This window comes from Antechinus flavipes, chromosome 1 (genome assembly GCF_016432865.1).
Source record: "Antechinus flavipes isolate AdamAnt ecotype Samford, QLD, Australia chromosome 1, AdamAnt_v2, whole genome shotgun sequence".
In the NCBI taxonomy this organism is placed as follows: domain Eukaryota; kingdom Metazoa; phylum Chordata; class Mammalia; order Dasyuromorphia; family Dasyuridae; genus Antechinus; species Antechinus flavipes.
This window is the reverse complement of record NC_067398.1, coordinates 110,765,654-110,788,374: the sequence shown is the minus strand read 5'-3', so window position 1 is coordinate 110,788,374 and position 22,721 is coordinate 110,765,654. Positions and strand designations below refer to the sequence as shown.

Here is a 22,721-nt window from a genome sequence, read left to right as displayed (position 1 = left end):
TTGGTTCTTGAGAGTACATGCTAGGTAGAATATAAGTGTGAGAACACAAGTGAGAAAAAGTAAACAAATGATTTAGTGTGACTCTACTCCAAATGAGAAATGGAAAAAGTTACATGTTTATGTGTTAGTTATGAGTTAGTAGTATAAGGATATGTCTCCATGTGAAAATCAGGGAGGGAAGAGTTTGGGTTTGTCCTATGTTCAGTTTGATAAAGGAAACATGGGAAGAGGAGGATTAGGGTGACTTATTGGGAGATGTAGCTCTCGCTGAAGCTGTCCAGTGAGATTGGATGTGATCTGGGTCCTAGTACCTTCACCCCAGAACAATCCCAGCATTTAAGGAGCAAAGAGGAGGGAATCCTAACAGATGCTGTATCTGAGTGGTGAGGTTCTGAGCATCTCTTACCACACAGATGAGTAGCATTCACAGGATGCTTCTACAAAGAAAGATTGAATCTGACAAGTTCTAGAGATGTGTTTCTCAGACACCATTAGTTTTTAGATACCTTAATCTCTTCAGAAGAGAGAATGTTCAGGGGAGAGTAAGTGAATACAGAACTGAGAGATCACTGAGCATATGCCAATGGGATGATAACAATCATTCTGAAACTTCTGCAGTTACTGAAAATGGTCAACACAAACAGGCACTTGAATAAATGGATGAAATAAATATAAAGGCATTAATTAAATAATGATGTATCTGTCATTGACATAAATGCGTGGTATATGCAAGCAAGATGATTCTGTCCTAGGAGTTTATATCCCAAATAGAAGGAGATAACATATATATGGGAGCATAGAAGAGTATTTTGGTTTGAGAACTGACATACTCCTTCGTGAAACAAGGATAGTGGTAGGACTCTGATAACTACTTTCAGAGCAAGATGGCTTTTGGGGAACTGAGAGGTCAGAGTGGGCGGTCATGATTGGCCATCAGTGGTAATTAGAGAGCAGGAAGATAGCCAAGGGGAGAGCATGGTCAGAGATGTGAGCTCTCACTAATCAGGACAGCAAGGCCCAGGTCAAGCCTTCCAAAACTTTGAGTGGACTAGCTCCTCCAGAACGTGTTCTCTGAGGTCTGTTTGGAAGGGGCAGCAAAGTCAATATGGAAGGAGACAAGGGAGCTGGAATGAAGCATGGAAATATCTGGGACCACCTAGAAATTAGTGATACATTTAATAGACTTTTATGTTGTGAAAAGTAAGGAAAGAATATAACTCTCCCACACACAGGCAAGTAGTTTATTAACAAATCTGTATCTATGAATAGTTTCATATGCATAATTTCAAGTAAGAACCCATTCCTACAGATTTGAATATGGAAGTTGGGCATAGTCATAAGAAACCTAGTCCTTCCAGAAGATTTTTCCAAGTGAATTTCTCAATGATTCCAGGTCAGAGTAGACACAAAAATTTGTTTCTTCCCAAAGATTGGGCTGGCCCAATATACTTAAGCCCATTTCATTCTGGGCAGGTAGGGAGTATAAAGATAGAACACTGGGCCTAGAGTCAGGAAGACGATATCAAATCCAGTCTCAGACCCTCATTATCTGTGTAATCCTGAGCAAGTCACTTAATCCACTTTGCCTCAGTTTCCTCTTCTGTAAAATGATATGGAGAAGGAAATGACCAATGACTCTAATATCTCTGCCAAGATCCCCAAATGGGATCAAGAAAAGTCAGACATAGCTGAAGCAACTAAACAACAATTTAATTCTGCTTTTGGCAACTTAGGACTTAGAAATGACATTAGAGATCATCTTGTCTAATACCTTATTTCACAGATTAGGAAATTGAGGCCCAAAAAGGACAAATGAATTTTGTATAGTCACTCAAGTACTACATGGAAGAGCTGGAATTCAGACACAGATTCTTTAACTCATAGGACATAGGGAAAGTACAATGTTTTATATATATTATATCTATACTTGTTTTATATATACTTATATATATTTCCCAACATAATATAAGCTCCCAAGTTCAGGGATAATTTTGACTTTTGTCTTTTTTTTAAATAAGTCTCCCTATTTCATCAGACTAGAAATATAATCCAGTTCACCTTTCCTTAGGTAACCTGGTAGTTTCCCTGCTCTTGGGGAATTCAATCATTTGAAGTTGGATTTAATTTAGATGTCTGATCAGCTTTGCTTTTCATCCTTCATTTCAAAGAAGACTGATGACATTAGGAAGGTGATGTCTTGACTTGCAAGTGAATTAAATTAGAGGTAGAAATGTGCAAAGTCATCAACTTTACTTTCTTCTCCAGCATCATCAGAGTATAGTAGCAAGATATAGGTCAGGACTACTGATTATGGCCCTGGAGGCTTTGATCTTTTTAAGCTAGGTTTAAGATTGTTTGAGCCTACCACAGAGCCTGGTACATCAGAGGAATTTATGAAATGTTTATTGATTTACAGTTTGATAGTGGTTTGGTACATAATCACAGTGTTAGAGCTAGAAAAACAATCTCTAGTCAGTCCTGTTTCTGGACTTCATAGATAGGAAAACTTCCTAAAGCCAAGGAAGTGACTTTCTTTAGATCCCGTAATTAGTTACTTAACAAAACCTGAACCACACACTAAGATTGTTGATATCTAGTCCAGTAAGCTTCCTATTAGCCAATGATGCTACTAATCAATGACTTCAGTCTCTTACTTCCTAATCTATTCATTTTAGTTGGGATTTTTCATCTGAAGAAAAGGTTTTAATGTTGGAATAAAAAAAATTAATTTTAAATCAATAGATCCATGGAAAGGACTTTATCATGGGTGTTTTAGCATTTCAGACCCGAAATGTACTTTAAAAATATCTAATCCAAAAGTTCCTTACCTTTTTTGTGTGTCCTAGACTCCTTTGGCTGTTTACTGAACCATAAGGACCCCTTCTCAGAATAATGTTTTAAGTGCATAAAACAAAACACACAGGATTACAAAAGAAACTCATTATATTGAGATAGTTACTATATATAAATACATACATTTATATATAGTTCTTAGACCTCAGGCTAAGAACTCTTTATCTAATTCAACATCTTTGTGTGTGTGTATGTGTGTGTGCACATGCACTTACGCATGCGGCAGCTTATGTTGAGATAACTGAGACTGGGGAGCATCAATTAATCTTCTAAGATTATGAAAAGACAAGGCTAAAATTTGATGTCAGGCTCCTAAAAGAAAGAAATATAAATATAAAGGAGAAAACACTAAATTTGTTGTCAGAATCAATCGTTGAATAGAGATTAAGTAACTATTTATTACATTACAGATATTATTTTAAATATTGAAAGATTGAAAGAAAAAATAAAATTGTCCCTCTGCTTAAGGAACCTGCATTCTATCAGGAGAGGCAATATGTGTCCCTTCTAAATCTAGATGAATGATCTGTATCCTAAATTTTCACATATAGATATATACAAAAAAAAAAAAAAAATAGATACCTAGGGAAGCAGGGAAGGGAGGAGGGAAGACACCAGCAGCTGGAGAGATCAGGAAAGAACTAATATAAAAGATGGTACTTGAACTCAGTCTTAAAGGAAAATAGAAATTCTAAAAGGCTTAAGTGTTTAGGGAATGCATTCTAGGCATGGACAAAGAGAGAGAAGATTGAATATCATGGATAAGGATTGTGACTAGACTAATATGTGTTAAGAGGAGTCATATGTAATAAGGCTGGAAAGTTAAGTCAGAGTCAGGTTATTAATGTGAAAACAGAAAGGTTTCTGATTTTTTCTAAAAGTAATAGATGTGTAATGAGTAAGGAGTAACATGATCAGATCTGTGCTTCAGGAAAGTTATCTGGGCTTCTGTGTAGAGGATGAATTGGTAGAGGGGAAGAGACTTGAAACAGGGAAAGCAGTTAGGAGACTATTCCAGGTGAGAGATCATGGGATCCTGAATTAGGTAGTTAAATATGTGAATAAAAAGAAGGAAATATATGTATGAGAGATGTTATAGAGTTAGAAATGACAGTAATTGGTAATTGATTGAATGTATGGGATGAACAAGAGTAAGGAGTTGAGGAGAACACTGAAATTGTAAACCAGAGCAATTGGAAGAATGGTGTTGCCCTTCATTGTAGTAAAAGAAAGTTCATGAGAAGGCTGTGCTGGTGGGAAAGAAAATGAGTTCTCTTTTGGCCATGTCTGAGAAGCATACCAGATAATCAGCTCAAATTAGTCAATATCTAAAGAAATTAATTCAAGATGACAATGGATAAAATGATGGATGAACTGGGACAGACTTCAAGAGATAGTGGAGGATAGAAAGGCATGCAAAGCTATGGTCCATGGGATCATAAAGAACTGGACACAACTGAATGACTGAACACTACCACCAGATATCCAGTTCAAATTATCTAGTAGGCAGCTGGTGATGTAGGATTAGAATTCATAAAAAATAAAAAAAAAAAATTAAAAAAAAAAAAAACCAGGGCAAGAGATAGATTTGTTGGATATAATCTTCACAGAGAGGATAAACAGGTAAGAGTCGAGATGAAGTCACCAAGAGAGAAGACTTAGAAGGCCTAATTCTCCCAATAATCCTAAGCAACTGACCATTTGTATCTGTTTTCTCATCTATAAAATGAAGAGATTCAACTAAATGATTTCTATGGTTCCTTCTACTTCTTTGTTCTGCCTCAGAACATTATAAGGGGAAGAATAAGGGCTAGTTCCTGTCTAGATAAAGAAAATTATTTAGGAATCATTTAGAAATTTCCAAATTTAAGTAGATATTTTAATTTGACATGTAACATTTTCCCCCTTAATGTACCTATTTCTCATTTCTCTTTACTTTAGTTTCCTCAACTGTTTATTATGATTGTTCTCCTATCTTATCCAAGTAACAACCCAAAAGCAATCCAAGAGATTAGTCCATGTTTAGTTGTTGAGGTTTTTTTCCTCCCATTTAACTCAGATATTTATATTATAAGGTCCTTTTTAAATCCTGAACTGATCCTGTCAGGATTATAGCCTGAATGAAAAAAACAAAACAAAACTATTCATCATAAAATATTTCTTTTGGAGAATATTAAAAGTTATCATTCTGTCACCTGAGTTACACATAAAAATAAGAAGTTAGGGCCAATTTAGGGTCAAGTTTACATGTAATACATGGCCTCTTTAATTGCATCTGGTTTTTTCCACGTGAGATTGTAGTTCTCCATCAGAAGGTCTTAAAATAGGAAATGTGGCTTTTTTCTGCTTTGATTTACAAACTGATTTTCACCCAATGATCTTCAATTACATTAAGTTAATTTAAAATTTTTTCCTATAGATATTAAGTATTATTATCCTCATCACTTAAGTGGGAGACTATAAAAGTGTTTCAATGATTTCCAGCCTCAGGGTGGAGATTAGAGGTCAAAAGTAAAAAAGACAGGGAGACTAGTTATTTCTAAAAACTACCTATGCAACCATGTATAGAAACCTCTGTAGTGGTAAGTAATGGAGTGTATGGAAATAGTCCTATATTTCCACAGATGATATTCAAACCTAGTTCTTTTTGACTCTGAATCAGTGATCTGTCTACTGCCTTTTTTTTCCCTAATCCAACAGTCACCTTCTAGTGGAATTATAAAGCTCTCTATCTTTGTTGTAGTCTGGACATTACACAGGCCTGCATTCCAATTTTGCCATTTACCATCTTAATTATCTTACTAGAAGCATCTAAGTCGTTAGAATGGCTAATTACTGAATGTGGAGTCAGGAATAAGTGAATTCAAATCTTGCCTTAATCATCAATTTACTTAACTTTGTGATCCTGAGTTGGTTATTTAATCACTTTTAGCCTCAATCTCCATATCTGTAAAAAGAGGATAATAACAGCACAAGATTGTTGTGAAAAGCAAATGAGATACCATATAACAGTAAGGTATTCTAATTATTATTACATAGATGGGACTGAGCAAACCATTTAACTTCTAGAACTAAGTTTCCATAATTGTAAAATAAATTACTTCAAAGACCCCTTTTAACTCATGGTTAAAATTGGTTCTGAGTATTCCTTTATTCTTTCCCCATTCTCATTCCAAATTTATTCCCATTTATAACTATGACTGTTCCTTTCAACATTAAATCCTACAAAAATCTCTTTTAGTGATTGATTTAAAGTTGTCTAGTTCCATTCTTGGTCAATGCACGACTTCAGACATCATGTTTTCTCATTCACTTCAAAAAATTAAAACAAAAAAAAAAAATACACAGAAAAAAGTCATGTGCTATGGGAAATCTGTGATGCAAATTCTCAAGTGTATTCAGTCAATGGCTCATTTCAGTGGAACCAAATAGCCTCTATTCTTCATATAAACACTTCAGGTATTAATAGGAAGAACAGTGATATGTTTGAAAAGGCAATACAAAAAGAGGTCATGAGTAATTATTCAAACATGCCAGAATCAAAAGTATAGATGATGTCATCTTGCAAGAGAAACAATTCACAGATAATATAGAAGATTCATACATTGGAGTTGAAACTAGAAATATGGCACACTATGGTAGCTAACAAAAATTTGCAAAGGCATAAGTATATTCCCCTCAGATTATTCATTCTCTTGGGAAAATTTGGGTCCATCTTTAGCTTTTCAATTCCACCAAAGATTTGTAATCGCTGATAGATTCAGTCATATTTGCAAATTACCCATTGTGTATGGAATTTCCAAACTAAAATCATTTCTAAATTGGTTATTTGAAATTTGGAACACGTTTTTCATAGAAACACATTATAAATGGTGATTAATGTTTTGGTCATTCCACAAAAACCTATTTAATTTATAATGTTTCTGGACTACTTCATAATAACATTAACCTAAGTTCTGCATCATGGAGAAAAAGGTCATGTTTTTGCATAAAAATGGAGGATGGAGGTCTCTGCACTTCTCTGAAGACATTTATAGTCCTCTTTAGGCAGCCTTGAAATAGTTGAAACTTATCTTTAACAACTACTCATTTCCTTTTCTACATCTCTCTCCTATCTTATACTGGCTTTCTTCCAAAGTTCCCAGAATATTCAGATTGCTCTATTCAATTTCCCCCTTTCAAAAAAAACAAGTACACCTGGAAGAATTACTTCTGCTCTCCAGACCGTTCCTAATCAAAGCTTCCATTCCTTCAGTGAAGCTAGTTTAGCTAGACATTAGAAGGAAATAATTCTTAATGAAATGTGAACTTAATATCTTCTTGGCCTTCCTTGAGTTCTTTGAATTTTCCAAAAAAAAAAAAAAAAAAGTCACTTTTTAACTGGTGGAATTTCAAGTAGTGTAAATTAAAAGCTAAATAAAAAATTTACAATATTAAAGAATAAAATTTTGGACAGGGGTCAGTAAGTCAATAAATAACTTATTAAGCACCTACTATTGGCCAGGCATTATGCTAAGTATGGGTAAATTCTAAATGGATTAGTTCTGACTTGGTGTTTAATTCTATAGTTCAGCTCTTCAAAAATGTTTTTGCTTTTCAAAGTATTTCCCTTACCTCCTTTAAAATACACAGATTCCCTCATTTTTTTTGACAGTGTCTCTCTCAGAACAAGATTTAAATGGATCAATTGTACATAAGGAATTATATTCCTAAGTACCTAATATGATTGTATAGAAAGAAAAATAGAAAAAGTATGACAAATACAACCCTTGGAACATAAGCTGTTAGAGTTAGAAACATAAGATAAAAGGCACACATCAAAGAAATATAGGAACTATATTTTGGTTGGTAGATATGAATCGTCCACAAAAAAATAGTAATAGAAACAGGAAGAACATAGTTCAATAAAACAATTTACCTATCAATTCAAGGATATTTCTACAAAGAGAGGTAGAATATGACAAGTCTTAAAGATGTATTTCTTAGACAATTTTAAATACATGCAATTCAACTAAATTATGTCAAGAATTGGGGAAAACATTCAAACTCCAGCTACCTCCCATAAAAAAGAACAGAAGCATTAGGAAATCCTCACCATTTCTAGCACATTTGACCACCAGCATATATGTCCAAGGATAAAATAATCATGGAGAGGCTGCATGTGTACATATGTAATATACACATATGATATGCTTGTGTGTTATGCCATAATGGACATATGATGTATATGTGTACTATACAAATACATATGCACTATATAAATTACTGTAATAAATAACAATTTAATAAAGTTTAGAGAAGATTGTTGGAAAAAATGCTTAAAATAATTTAAATGCTGCCAAGAATAATGGGTAAAATAATAAAAATATAGAAAATGAAAGGCTATATCATTTGTTTAATTTTTTAAATTGAGAAAAAATATTCAATGAAAAGTGGCAATAGTCTAGAATGAGGTTGGGAAAATGATTATAACAATAGGGCTATGTCCTCCATTAGAATTCTACTAGAGATCCATACAATGTGCTAGAGAATCTTCCTCTAGATTACTTAGTATTGCATGTTAATATAATGAAACATTTGAACTATCAGTTAATCCTCATTTTGTAAAATGAGGATCATAATATCCCATATCTCTCAGGGTTTTATGAATCTCAAATGAGATAATATTATAAATTTCCTGGCACAAGTAGGCCTTATATAAATGTTAATCATTAATATCATTGTCTTTATTAGTAAAATTCTTGGAACCATGTTAAATTTTGTTAGATTATTAAAGTTTTGAAAATTTCAGTGAGATGTGGCAGAGTTTCTCTTATTTCCTGGCTTAATCTGCCTTGATGACTAAGTCTTGATTACTTAGGGACAAACCTGATGTAATTTCTAACAGTAATGTCCTGATCCTGAAATGCCTTGTTTCCTTAACAAATTTCATGACTCAGTCATTTGTTCCATGCTTCCTGATTGAACATATGGCTATCTGAATTCATTCATTAAAAACCTTTTGATTTCTCTTTTGGTTTTTAGTTATTTCAGGGATTCCATCCAGAGATCCAACCCAGAGATAAACAATTGACAAATCCACTGGAAAAAGCTGTTGTCAGCCTTTATTGTTGCTCAGTGAAGCAATGTCTTCTTTGTTTGAGAAGAATTTCTATAGATTGTTGACATGTTTATCCTGTGCTTTAAGAATGCTTATGTATCTTCCTTCTACTCTTGAGAAAATATTAAATCTCTCTAAATTCCTTAGGATATTGGGTCTTGTATTTCATTAATATTGTTCAGATTTCTGTTAGGATGATTTCCAAATCAATTATAATTCATTTTATAGTTCTGAAAGTATCTAATGAGATGCTACATAGATGTTAATTTTTTAAATGTTTTCCCTTTGAAATTTGACATAAGGATACTAGTAAATCTCTTTAGACATAGATGTCTCTTTAATATGCGTCTTGTGCTTGATTTGTCTCACCTAAAAAATACCAAAGTATATTTGTAGACATTACCTTCATCCAGTGATTTTGCCGTTTGGTTTTAAACTTGAAGCCTTCAAGTTCTATCTTTCCTCCTGTACACTAGGAATTTTACACTTACCAAGATTCAGACTTTTTTTATTATTGGGGAAAGATAAGATTAAAAGAAGATGTAAAAGATAAAGGAGTTATTTAATGTAAAGCTTGATATAACCCAAGTATGTTAAACAAAAATAAGATGTTTTGATTAAATTCTCTCTTTAACTTGGAAGCCATATTTAGTTCTTTGTGGTAGCAATACTAACACTGATGAAAAAACACTGTATTACAGACATCTTTTTAAAAATTTAATTTTTCATCTATTCATTGTCTTCCACTTTCATCCTTAAATGCCCTTGGGATGATTTTGTTTATTTGCTTCGCTAACAAAGCTTTCTGAAAACTTGTTTTCCCCTTCACTGCTTCTCACTGATTTATGTGATGCTGTTCATTATCTTCCACTATCCTCAGTAAGATTTTATAATGAACTTGTATTTTAACCATATGCTATCCTTCACTGCTTTCTATCTTACCTGGCAAAGAGAGCAAGGTTTGTAGAGTAAAGAAATAGATAGATAGATAGATAGATAGATAGATAGATAGATAGATAGATAGATAGATAGAATCATTTAAGAAAAATATGCAGAAATGAAAAAATAATAAAACAAAAAATTGAAGAGGAGGAAAGGAAGGAGGATTTTACTTAACTAAGAGTTGAGAGAAGGGAAATAAAGAATTAGAAAACTAGATAAAAGGAAGAATTAAAAACAAATTAAAGTTAAGAAAAATTCCCAAACTAGAAAGGACAGAGAAAGCAAAAGGAAAAAGATTTGAGGATAAGAAGAATAGAGCTAGTAGGACTAGGGTTGCCTCAAAGCAGATTAAGCAAAAAATAACTGAAGAGAAAATATATTCTCTTTATAGAGACAAAGATATATTCTGTCTTTATAGAGATAAAGGAACAAAAAAATCCTGATTCAGAAAAAATAATAGTATAGACATAGGGAGGAAAATATGGGCCTATCTCTCATATCTTCAAATGTGAATGAATTAAATTAAGAAAATGAGAGTGAAAAATTGAATTAAAAAATAAAACCTCATATTCTGTTGTTTACCAAAAACACACCTAAAAAGCAAAATATACCAACAAATAATGGAATAAAAATTTGCCATGAATTGCTGGATTAAATTAATGGAATAAAAATTGCTATCTATCAGGCAGATTCATAAAAGAAAGCATTTCAATCCTACTAATAAAGCAAAAACTGACATTCACAATATAAAACAGATAAGGAAATTATATTGTGTCAAAAGAAACCATTTTTGTCAAACTCATATCAGTACTAAAATTAAGTGTTCCAATTGTATTAGCGTCTAAATCCATATAGGAAAAATTAACTGAATTACAAGAAGGCAAGACAGCAATACAATTAAGAGACTTTAATCCTCCTCTCTCTGATAACAAGATAAATAAAAAAGAAACTAGAGCTATGTTGTCTTCTAAATTTTCTTTGAAATGGAAATAATCTATGCTTATCTCTACATTTTTACTGGTTTTGTTTCTTGCTATCAACAGTTTATTTGAATAGGTTAGATTGGAATTGTCTTTATTAGATAGTATTTTCATTTTGGATATCTTTAGATATTCATTTTGGATTTCATTGAATATCTTCTCATTTTCATTCTTTTTTCTAATTTTCTATTAATCCTAAACTTCATTCTAACAAATCTAGCCAGGTAGTGGTAAAGTGGATAGGGTGCTGGGCAGGAGGTCAAAAAGACCTTCCTTCAAATCTGGCTTCAGAATTTACTAGCATGATCATCACTTACCCTTTGTTTGCCTCAATTTTCTCATCTGTAAATTGGGATAATAATATCACCTATCTTCCAGGGTTGTTGTAAGGATCAACTGAAATATCTGTAAAGCACTTAGCACAGTGCCTGGTATATGATAAGTTCTCTTTAAATGTTAACTATTGTTATTTAGGTTTGTCCTCTGAATGAACATAGTTTACTGCTAAGACTATAGCTGATAACGGTCCAGCATGGCAGATAACTTGTACTTAACCAAAATAGTATTTGAGAACTTGGTGGCAATCCCCTCCGTGCCACATGAGGAACCAAAGTGGAGACTAACAGTATGTATTTTTAACATTTTAACATTGAACATTTCATGTTGTACTGCATTATAGTGGAATAACTGCTAGTTTAATAGGCAGAAGATCTGGATTCAAATGTTCCCTCTGCTACTTATTACTTATTTGACCAATCACTTCCTTTCTGGGTCTCAGTTTTCTTTCTAAAATGGAGAAAGAAAATTATCTCTAATGTCCCTTTCTGTTCCATAGTTTATGAAAAATCATATACTATGATTCTGTTATCCAGTGTAATTTTTTTTTACTATTGGTATCACACTTTGCATAAATTATTTCTTTTTATGAGTATTTATTTTTAAAGTAGTTTTCCAGAACTTCAAAATTTGCTTCTGTAGCAATATGTTTGCATACAAACAGTGAACTGTTTATAAATTAATCTCATCTCTTCAGTAAAATAGATCCAGCTAGAGCTCTTAGCAACCTTTGTTAATCCTTAATTTTTGCTACAACATTTACATGAAAACAATCAGAACTTTCTTTAAAGATAATCATCAATTTATACTTCTCTCTAATTTAAATGGGAATCATTCCCTGCTCTCCTTGCTAGTTAATTGTTTTGATATTTTACAATGAGATGATTCAGACTAGTTCCAATGATCTTGTGATAAAGAGAGCCCAGAGAGAGGATGTGAGAACTGAGTGTGGTTCACAACATACCATTTTCACTTTGTTGCTGTTTCCTTGCATTTTATTTTCTTTCCCATTTTTTCTTGTTTGATTTGATTTTTCTTGTGCAGAAAGATAATTGTATAAATATGTATGCATATATTGGATTTAACATATATTGGATTACTTGCCATCTAGGGAAGGGGATAGGGGAAGGAAGGGAAAAATTAGAACACAAGGTTTTGCAAGGATTAATGTTGAAAAATTATCCATGCATATGTTTTGAAAATAAAAGGTTGTAATAAAAAAGTTTTTTTGATATTTTCAAAGACTTTTGATTGTTGAAGTGTGAGTATTCGCTCCATAGCACAGTTAACAGTCCTCCTATTCTTTTATTACTTAACAGGGCTAAAAAATTCAGCTCCTGGTAGCCAACATTCTAATGTTAAGACTGAAATACAAGTAGGTTGGTCCTTGAATGAGGAAAGTTGCTCTGGAGCCAACTATACTTGTCTTCTTGTTTTATGTAATTTTTTATTAATTTATAGAATAAAACAATCATTTCCATAACATAGCATAATTTTTTTTAAATGATGGTACATAAAAGTGTAAAACTATCATGTACAACTTGCTATTCCTTTTTAAATATATAATAAGGTTATCATGTAATTTCTTTTTTTTTTTTCTTTTTTCCATTCCTTTCCCCTCCTCAGCACTAGGGATAGCTACTCTTAGACACAAATAAGTATGTGTGTATACATAAATTATTCTATACATCTTTCTACTTATCAGTTCTTATCAGTTATGCAGATAGCAGCCTTCTTCATTTGTCCTTTGTGGTTCATTGTAGTATTTATAACAGTCAAAATGACTTTGTCACTCCAAGTCATTCTTAAAACTACATTGCTGTTACTGTAGGGGACGTTTTCTTGATTCTGTTAATTTTCCTCTTTATTATTTCAGGCAACTCTTTCCATGTTTTTCATTGAGCTTATCAATTCTTATAATGCAATAATATTCCATCACAATTATTTACTATAACTTTTTCAGCCCTCCCCCAATTGATGGGCATCTTTGCAATTTCCAATCTTTTGCCACCACAAAGACAACTCTATAACTATTTTACAACATATAGGTTCTTTTCTTTTATCCCTAATCATCTTTGGAAAGACTTAGTAATGGCATTGCTGGGTCAAAGGGTATAGGCAGTTTAATAGCTGGGCATAACTTCAGAATTGCTCTCCAAAATGTTTAGATCACTTCCCAATTCCATCAACAATGAATATGTCCCAATTTTTCCACATTTTCTCCAACATTATTGATTTCCCTTTTAATCATTTAAACAAATCAATTGGGTGTAAAATGCTATCTCAAGATTGTTTTTTAAATGCATTTCTTTTTAAGTGATTGGTTTCTCTTAGCAACATAAGCCTTATTACATAAATCTATTAAAAGAAGTTAATTTTATCAACAAATAAGAATTTGCCTTTTCTTCCTTCCCTTCCCTCCTTCCTTTTCTTCCTTTACTGTTTCCTTCCCTTTTTTCTCTTTTCTTTCTTCCTCTATTTTTTCCTTTCCCTTCATTTGCTTTCTTTTTTCTTCATTTCCTCCCTTTTAACTTTCCCTTCCTTTCTTCCTTCTTCTGTTCCTTCTTTCTTTCCTTTTCTTTTTTCATTTATATGTCCTTTGCTTCCTTTTTTCTTTTTCCATTCCTTCCTTCCTTTCTTTCTTCTTTCCTCTTACTCAAGATTTTATCACTCCACAGTATCTTGAGGATTCTACTTATTATCCTACTATACCTCTAGAATTAAAATATGTATTATATTTTACCTGAAAGATGAAACTAGAGGTTGCGTTTAAAATAAACAAATTTCTACATATGTATATTCATAGGAGTCTTCTTGCTAAGAATCACAAAATGCTTTCAGGGAATCAATGCCTGACTGCTGCAGCTCAGGACTGCCAGACCTATGACTACCCTTTCCTTGTAACTATAGCACGAGGACAAAGCTAATCAACTGCATGTGTTTTCTTGCTCAACCAGCAAACCTTTGCTCTAGTTAGAAGCTAACTTTCCATTCTTTTCTATTCACATATCTAAACTTATATGCAGCTTCAAACAAAGTATAAGCTTTTTTCTCTATAGAGTGACAAACAGATAAGGTTTTGAATCTAACATCAGAGAGATATTTTGTGATGTGAAAAATTTGAATTTAGAAAACTGTTGCTCAGAAATACATAAAAGATTAAAGAAAGCAACAAAAATATGATGAAAGGGAATGCTCTGAAGGCTGGCCAAAATCAGTACTATGGATTTTGGAATACTCTGTTGGAATACATGGAAGAGCTGTTGGAAATACACTGGAGCTACCTGACAGTGGCTGCTGGAGGTCCAACCCAGAATGGATCCCCTTTTGTGAGAGGATGATACAAGGAGATTGAGAGACAGTTTCTGTTCTCTGATCTCTGATCTCTGATCTCTGTGACTGAGAGGCAGTTGCTTTGTCTGGCCTCTCTCCTCTTCTCTCTGACTTCAATTTATTTCATTCCCAGTTCATGACACCTGTGTCAGCAAAAGCTGCCCTGCAACTCCTTCAGATGTTATAATCCACAGCTGTGGAGGCTCTAGAAGAATTGACCTATTCCTTAACAGTACTCTAGGATAGAAGATATCTTTTTATAAGGAAAACAATCACATTTGTACTGTCCTTTTCCATTAGCACCTTTTTCCTTCATTGCCTAGATGCCTACAATGAGACCATCTTGGCAATAAGGGCAAGCCAGCAGATGTTCACATCTCTGACTTATCTAAGAGGACTTGACTGTGCTCTTTAGGTAAGTTACAGCTTTCCCTTCCAAACTTCACAAAGATTTTGTTTGGAATCCTGTCATTATATGGAATATGTAAAATCACATTGTATTTACTTCAACTTTTTCCACATTAGTGGAACTCCCCTTAACCTATGCATATAGTCTGGACCCCTCAGACAATGGATTGAAATCTTATTTCAATTTTAAATGCATAAGATAAGATTACAATATCATCACATTAGAATACAGTTAGCAAAATGTCTTTTAAACGGTCCTAGTAGACCTTTTTGAGATATCCACCACCCATCCAGTCTTCTCTACCTTTCATCCTCCACTCCCCTTCTCTGCCCACCCGCAGGGGAGAACAACAACTTGGTCTTCTCAAAGAATGAAGTTATTTTTTCACACTAAGATACAAGTTCTTAATAAGATTCTCTGGGAAGGTTCATTTATATTTCAAGAAGGACAAAATCTCAAGCCAGAACTTTGAATTTAAACAAACAAACAAACAAACAAACCTCAGATAAAAGCAAGTCATGTGGGAAAGTATGTGTATGTGGGTTTTATCCCCAAGTAATAGAGCCTTCATTGAAACAGTGACTTGTGGATAAGTAAATTTAAAAGTTGACAAAAACTGACCAATTTTAGGAATGATGGTCAGGCAAAACGGCTGTCAAGGTCAGTTGAAATAGAAAAAATGGGTGAAGGTGAGAACTGGTTGTTATGAAACCAACAATGAGAAACTTGCATAGTTATTAAAACGAAGTAAAGCTTGGGAATCTATCCAAAAGCCAGGACTATGGGAATGAAAAAGAATGAGGACTACTAATTTAGACTAACTAAATCCCCTTATGATTATTTAGATGCATCTAGTCTCAAGGCATAGTTCCAAGACCTCAAGTAAGGACAGTCTCCCCAGGGAAAGCTAGACACATTGCAGTGATTGCACCAGACATTAATCAGAGTTTACAATGCACATGCCCAATTAATCTCCAAGATGATCTGACCTTGCTGTGGTCTCTGAGACTTGGACTGAAGTTTGACGCTTTAGGTATGACCTTGAACAAAATCACTTTATCTTTGTGATCCTTAGCTCTTCCTCTACAATAAAAAGGACTGATATTTATACTACTTTATTATTTTATTTATTTTTTTATTTATACTACTTTAAAGGATTGTCCTAAGAAAAGCTCTGTATAAATCTTAAAGCACTCCTAGAAGTGGTCATAATGAATGAACAGAGCTGTAACAATGAGAATATGCTTTAGGTAAGCCGACTGCAGAAGCAGAAGAATATATAAAATATGTATCTATTATCCCCAGCATTTTATCTCATTAGGAAAGGAAGTGCAGTTTTATATCTTGGGCACAAGAGTAGGTATTTAAGTGCAATTGAGTTCTGTGGGTGAACGTTATGGAAGCCTGCATAGTACTAATGATTAATGAGTAGGGTATTCAGAACGGGCTCTAAAAAAAAAAAGCGATTTAGAAGTTGTATGTACGCAAAGAGCAAAATTTGGGAAAGTGAATGAGTTGAGGAACAAATCATAGTGGAGGGGAGGGACTTTAGAGAAAATTTAGACTAAGCCCCTGCCCTCTTTCGGCAGCTGTAGGAAACTGAGAGCCAGAAAGAGGAAGTGGCTTGCCTCTTAGGTTACACAGGTAATAAGCAGCAAAACCTGGGTTCGTAACGTATCACGATTTAAAACTACAAGCATTCTCGTCTCTGAAAAAAGCAAAAAGAACAGAAGAGACTAAATAACTTTGGAGGCAGGGGAGACGCTAAGGAAAAGAGATCCGAGTTTCTATCGCCGCCACTTGGCTGGGGACTGTAGTGCGGGCGGTGCGGAGCTCTCCCCGCAAGCCGCAAGCCCTCCGAGGACTTACTCAGCCTCCCACCCAACTGACTCCGGCTCGCGGCTGGCCCGCTCCTCCCTCTCCAGGCCCTGGTTGGCCCGGGCGCTGCCTAGCGCAGAGGCAGCAGGAGGAGCCGAGCCTGCCCAACCTCGAACGACTCCCCCCCTCCCTTCCCGTCCCCCCACCCCTGAGGCTGGCACTCGGGTGGCAGAAGCAGCGCGCACAGTTGCGGGCTTCCGGCCTCAGAGAGGCAAGCACAGGAGCGGCAGCAGCCTCCGGAGCAACAGCCGGCCTTGCGGGCGGCACATCCAGTGGACTCATCCTCCGCTGCCCCAGCTCGTCACCGCCTGCTCTGTCCTAGGTGGCCGGAGGCTTCCGACCTCTTGGGACCCCCACCGCCAACATCAAAAGCCCCTCAGCAAAGGATCAGAGGCTGCTGGCGCCAGCAGCTTCAGCATCCACCATGGGAAAGCCAGCGAAGAGGAGATGGGACTGCAAACGATTCCTCAAGAACAACTGGCTTCTGCTATCCACAGTGGTAGCTGTGGTCCTAGGTTAGAGAGGCGGGGATGGGGTTGGGGATGGGGATGGGGATGGGGATGGGGATGGGGATGGGGACTGGGATGGAGACAGGGCAGATGCGAGGGCGGATGAGAGAGTCTCTAGGGAGAGGTATTTGAGGGGTTAGTTTCTTGACGATGCGACTACATAACTCCGAACATAGTGTGCACCCCAAGACTCGAGGTTTTGTGCAGCATGTGTAGCGTATGTATGACTGTACGTGTGGGTGGCACAGCTGTGCCTGCCCACGGGCAGCCTTGGAGCATGTGTCCCTGGTTGGGGATAAGGAGGTTGGGGGGAGGGGGCAGAAAAAAATCTTTAACCTATGCACAAAATCCAAAGTCTTAGAGGTGAAACGAATCCCCAGCGATCATGTAGGATAACCCCCTGGTTTTTTTCAGACAGAGAGATGCTTCCCCGAGCCATCTCCTGGCCACGTTTATCTTTTCATGCAGAAGGAAAAAGGGCTTTTTCTGTGGCTCCCTATTTGATTGTTCGCTGCCGGTTTTTACCAAGAACTAGCAGTGGATTGGGGGGGAAGGAGGGGTTAGAGCAGGGAGGAAAGGAAGGGAAAAGGAAAAGGAAATAACCCTTCCGTCTGGCAGCAAAAATAATTATGGTTTAAAAAATAAAAGAAAAAATTCTGAATCACCATCTTCTGGAAGGGGCTTGAAGGTGAATGAATGGACTATTCGACTAAGAGGCTTATTTAGATGCTGAATGTCATAGCCTCCTGATGGGGAACTGGTTCATGGGTATATGGGGACGTGTGTGTATGTCTGTGTATAATTGGTTTATGGGTGGGTGTGTGGGGAAGTGTGTGTGTGTGTGTGTGTGTAAAATTGGTTTGTGGGAATATGTGTTGCCGACACTAAAGGGAGGGGGTGGCTGCCACAGCGATAGCAGCAAGTGCATTCATTTTCACAATGTCTGAAAATCTGCCAGTTGGATTTCTATATGAAAGAAAGAAATAGAGAAGGAAGACCTGGGGGAGGGGGGTCTTATGGAGAAAAGAGGTAGCAGAAAAAACCAAGATTCCCTCCTCCTCATTACCATCTGAGCATTATCTTTCATTGTCATTCGCTCAGATGACACTCCTCCCCTTCTAATCCAATCTTTCTTTCATTCTACATTTCTTCTCTGGTTTTTCTCCCCCTACTAGGCTGTATTTAAGTAACATAATTCAGGCAACTTACTTGGCTAGGTGAGCTTTCAGTAACTGATCAAAGAAGTAAATCAATCTCCTTCAGCTGTTTAATTTCTGTTAATGTAAACAGGTCCCGACCCTCCTTCCCCAAATCAATAATAATTTGATTTAACAATATGTTAATGTGTTAAGGATCTGTGATTTCTTCCATGTATTCCTTTTATCTATATAGATCTTAATCTATTTACAACTTTTGATTTTAGAGCCCAAATAAATAATACATATCTATTGAATGTTGCTATATATAAAGATTTATAACTTATAGAATTTAGAGTCTTTAATAATTGACATTTACAAAGTGTTATACTTTATCTCATTTGAGTTTTGTAGTAACCCAGACAGGTGCATATTGTTGATATTATTATCCCCATTTTTCAGTGAGGAAAATCAGAGACTCAAGGAGAATAAAGTGACTTCTTGTTCATTCGAGTCAGACTTTTCATGATCCCATCCGGGGTTTTCTTGTCAAAGATACTGGAGTGGTTTGTTATTGCCTTCTCCGGGCCATTTTACAGATAAGGAAACAAAGGCAAATCAGATTAAGTGACTTGCCTAGGACACAGTGTCTGAGATCAAATTTGAACTCAGGAGGATGAGTCTTCCTAACTCCAGGCTGAGCACTCTAACATTGTGCCACTTAGCTGCCCACGATCTAATTGTTGGAGATATGAGAATCCAAGTCTTCTTGACTTCAAGCCATTTATTTATTCTAGCCTTTTATTCTATAAAAGATAAACTTGAGGTTACTTTTTTCTCTTCTTAATACTTCTCCTCTGTGTCTTCTCCCCTATGACAAACTTCTATAGAGTTGGCCACCCCTGCTGAATCCCAATATTCTATATATTAATAATACTGTTACAGCCCATGGGCCCTCCAGAAGGCCCAAGATTTAAATACCCCTCTGACTTCTGTCCACTTTTGGAACCTGGAAGAGCAAAGTTTGTAAAAGTAACAGAGACAAATATAGGTGTATTTCCCTTTATTTATTTGATACAGTTACTTCAAATACTATTTTAGCATTTCTGCTGATTTCCATGGAAAGATATGAGACAGAACTATACCCTTTTATAATTGATAACTTAAATTTACTTAAGACCTTGCAGTTCTCAAAAGGCTTTGCAAACATTTTCTCATTGAATCCTTAGAATAAGCCTGGAAAATAGGCAGCAGTAATAATAGTTCATGTTGATATAGGGAGTCAAATGCTTTCCTCAGAACAATCCTGTAAGTTTGATAATGCAAGGGTTATTAATCTCTTCATAGATAAAGAAATAGAGGTTCAGAGGGGTTGTATAGCCCAAAGACAAGGTATTTTAGAAATGGGACCACAAATCAAGTAGTTTGATTTCTCAATGTTCAGAGGACCTTCTGGAGTCCTTTACCATACCAGTGCCAAAATTATATGCACCATAAAGCGGAGAAAGTGGAGTTAAGAGAAGTCATTATAGAATGACAGGATTAGAGCTACAAAGGACTTCTGGGGCCATTTAGTCCAACTCCTCCTCTTACAGGTGAGGAAACTGAGGCTCAGAGAAAGTAAGGTACTTGCCTACACAGGAAGTAAGAAGCAGATCTCTATTGTCCCACACTGCTCAGGATCTTGTGGCTAGTAAATGGCAGAGCCAAGGCAGGAATTCAGGTTTTTCTAATATCAAATTTAGTGTTCTTTTCAATATGACTACAATTGCCAACTTGCATTCATACTGAGACTGAAAGTTTTCAAACATCCTCACAACAAATCTGTGTGATAATTTAGATGGTGCAAACAATGATAAGAGATGTCTATATAACTCTTTAGAACGATAGATATATACATATACACACTTAATTTTCACAATAATCCTTTGAGGTAGGTGATATGGTTAGCCCCATTTTACAGATGAGGGACCAAGGCTTAGAGAAGTAAATGACTTCAAGGCACACAGTTCATAAGTATTTGAGATAGAGTTGGAACCCAGATCTTTTTTGACTCCAGGTTCAGAATGCTAGCTATCATTCTAGACTGTCACAGTGATATTATTAGCTCTAATTTACAAATGAGAAAACTGGGGCTTTGGAAGCTTCTTTGGCTAATTAAATGTCAACACCAATATTCAAATGCAGTTTGTCTATCCAAGCTCCAACTTCAATGTTCTTCCTGCTATACTGTACTGCCAAATAGATGTGGAACTTGATAGAAGCTTTTAGAGAATCTCAGGGTTTAAACCATATTTATGTTGTACTATCTGAGAACACAGGGATTCTGCCAATTTTCCCCCAACCCAACCTACCCCACCAGCATGCATCCCATACCCTTATAATTTTACATGCATTTTAGTGTCTCTACCAAGAAACAAGTCAGTTCAAATATACAAATATTTATTAGGAACTTAAATGCATTTTAAAATTTACTTATGACATTCATTTATTTTAAAAATCTTAATAACAAATTCCCTTCTTCCTCCACCAATTAAGAAGGCAATAAATGTATATCAATTATACAAATGAAGTCAAACAAAATATATTTTCATATTAATTAATTGCCAAAAAATAAGATAAAAAAAGTATGCTTCAATCCAGGATTCTTTCCATTCTTATATGTTTTCTCCATGTTCAAAAAGAGGGAAAAATAAAATTTTTAGGTTTTTTGTGTTTTTGCAGCAAACTGAGTGAAAAGAAAGGAAAAAAAAACTTGACAAATCATTTTTTTCCTACTAAGTGGCTTTAAGTTGATTTTAGCCTTTCTAGAGAAAACTAATCTTTCTCATGCCCTTATTGTTCATTAATAGACCCAAGAAAAGAAAGTTTTAACCTCCAAGCAAATCTTAAACAGCCAGATCAGAGCATGGTGAAAAGAGTACTAACACAGGAGTCAGAAGGCTGGATTCTCCTATATATACAATTTAGACTTGGAAGAAACCTCAGAGATCTTGCTGTCCATGTGGTTCTGAACTGTCTTTGTACCATGAACCGCTTTGGTACTCTAATGAAGCCTAGAGACTCCTTCTCAGAATAATGATATTAAATGCATTAAAATACATATAATTATGAAGCAAACTTACATACATCCCAAATACTTTCCCCAGGAAGCCTTCCTCAAACCTTCTTTATTTCAGCCCATATATCTAGTAGAGCCCTGTCATTATTCCTGGTTGGCATCTTAATCATGAGTGACAAACAAGTAGATTTTTTTCTTCAGGATGTTCTTGAATCTCCAAATTCTAGACTGGTCCTTTGTTGTATGGACTGCCATCTGGAAGCCAGATCCCCTTATCCTCATTCTGCCCTGTCCAAATGACTTGAAACAGATGATCTTTGCTTCAAGCTGTCTAGAGATGTCAGAGAAGGTTTTTACTTAAGTACAGTCTCAACTAAATCACTTCAGAGGTCCCTTTTAACCCTGAGATCATATGATGCTAAGATAGGTTAAGTCATTTGCCCCAAATTCTCCAGTAAACAATTATCAAGGCTGGGATCTGAAGCTAGATTCAGTGACTCTCAGCTCAGCTTCTTCCTGGCTTGTGACCATGTCTAAAGTATGTAACTTCCTTGAATTGTAGTGATTTCATCCATAAAATGGGTAAAATCATAACTTCATTGTCTACCTCACAAGGTTGTTGTAATAAGTAAAAGGAAAAGTGAATATGAAGCGTCTTTTAAACTAGAGTACAATGTTATCATTATTATTGTTGTTGTTTTTTCATTAATTCAATAAAGATTTTGTAGAGGGGCCAGATAATGGGGAGCTCTGGGTGAGGTATAAGACACTTTAGTCCAGTGACACTCTGCTGACATGTCTGGCTTGGCTGCCCATCCCTCCTAGGGGTATCTTCTGAGAAGTCAGGGGGCATGACAACCTGTGTTGTAATTAAAGCAGAGCTATACTAAAGTGGCAAGGAGACATCTGCACACAATGGCAAGTCGTTCATGTGGTCCCGCATGTGAAGTATCCTATAGCTAGCACATGCACAGTGTGCTATAGTTGTATAAGTGTATTAGGGTATATAAGACTGAAAAAATTTTGAATAAATGGACCTCTGTTTGACCATCTTTGTGACTTCCATCCTTCACTTTCACCCATGATCAGGATTTAGGATGGTACCAAAATCCTCTAATGAGCAGGTCTGGACAGGATTTCATAAGCATCTACTACATACAGAGAACCATGGTAGATATTGGGAG

General features: G+C 35.6%; 1 protein-coding gene across 1 annotated transcript in view; it reads left to right on the top strand.

Annotated features, from left to right (window-relative positions):
* Positions 1-16,550: 16,550 nt before the first annotated feature.
* SLC1A1 (solute carrier family 1 member 1) overlaps positions 16,551-22,721 on the top strand; it is a 100,050-nt gene continuing 93,879 nt past the window's right edge. Inside the window, exon 1 of the mRNA XM_051987866.1 lies at positions 16,551-17,346. Coding sequence (XP_051843826.1) covers positions 17,256-17,346 — 91 coding nt within the window. The 5' untranslated portion in view covers positions 16,551-17,255. The remainder of the gene's footprint in view (positions 17,347-22,721) is intronic.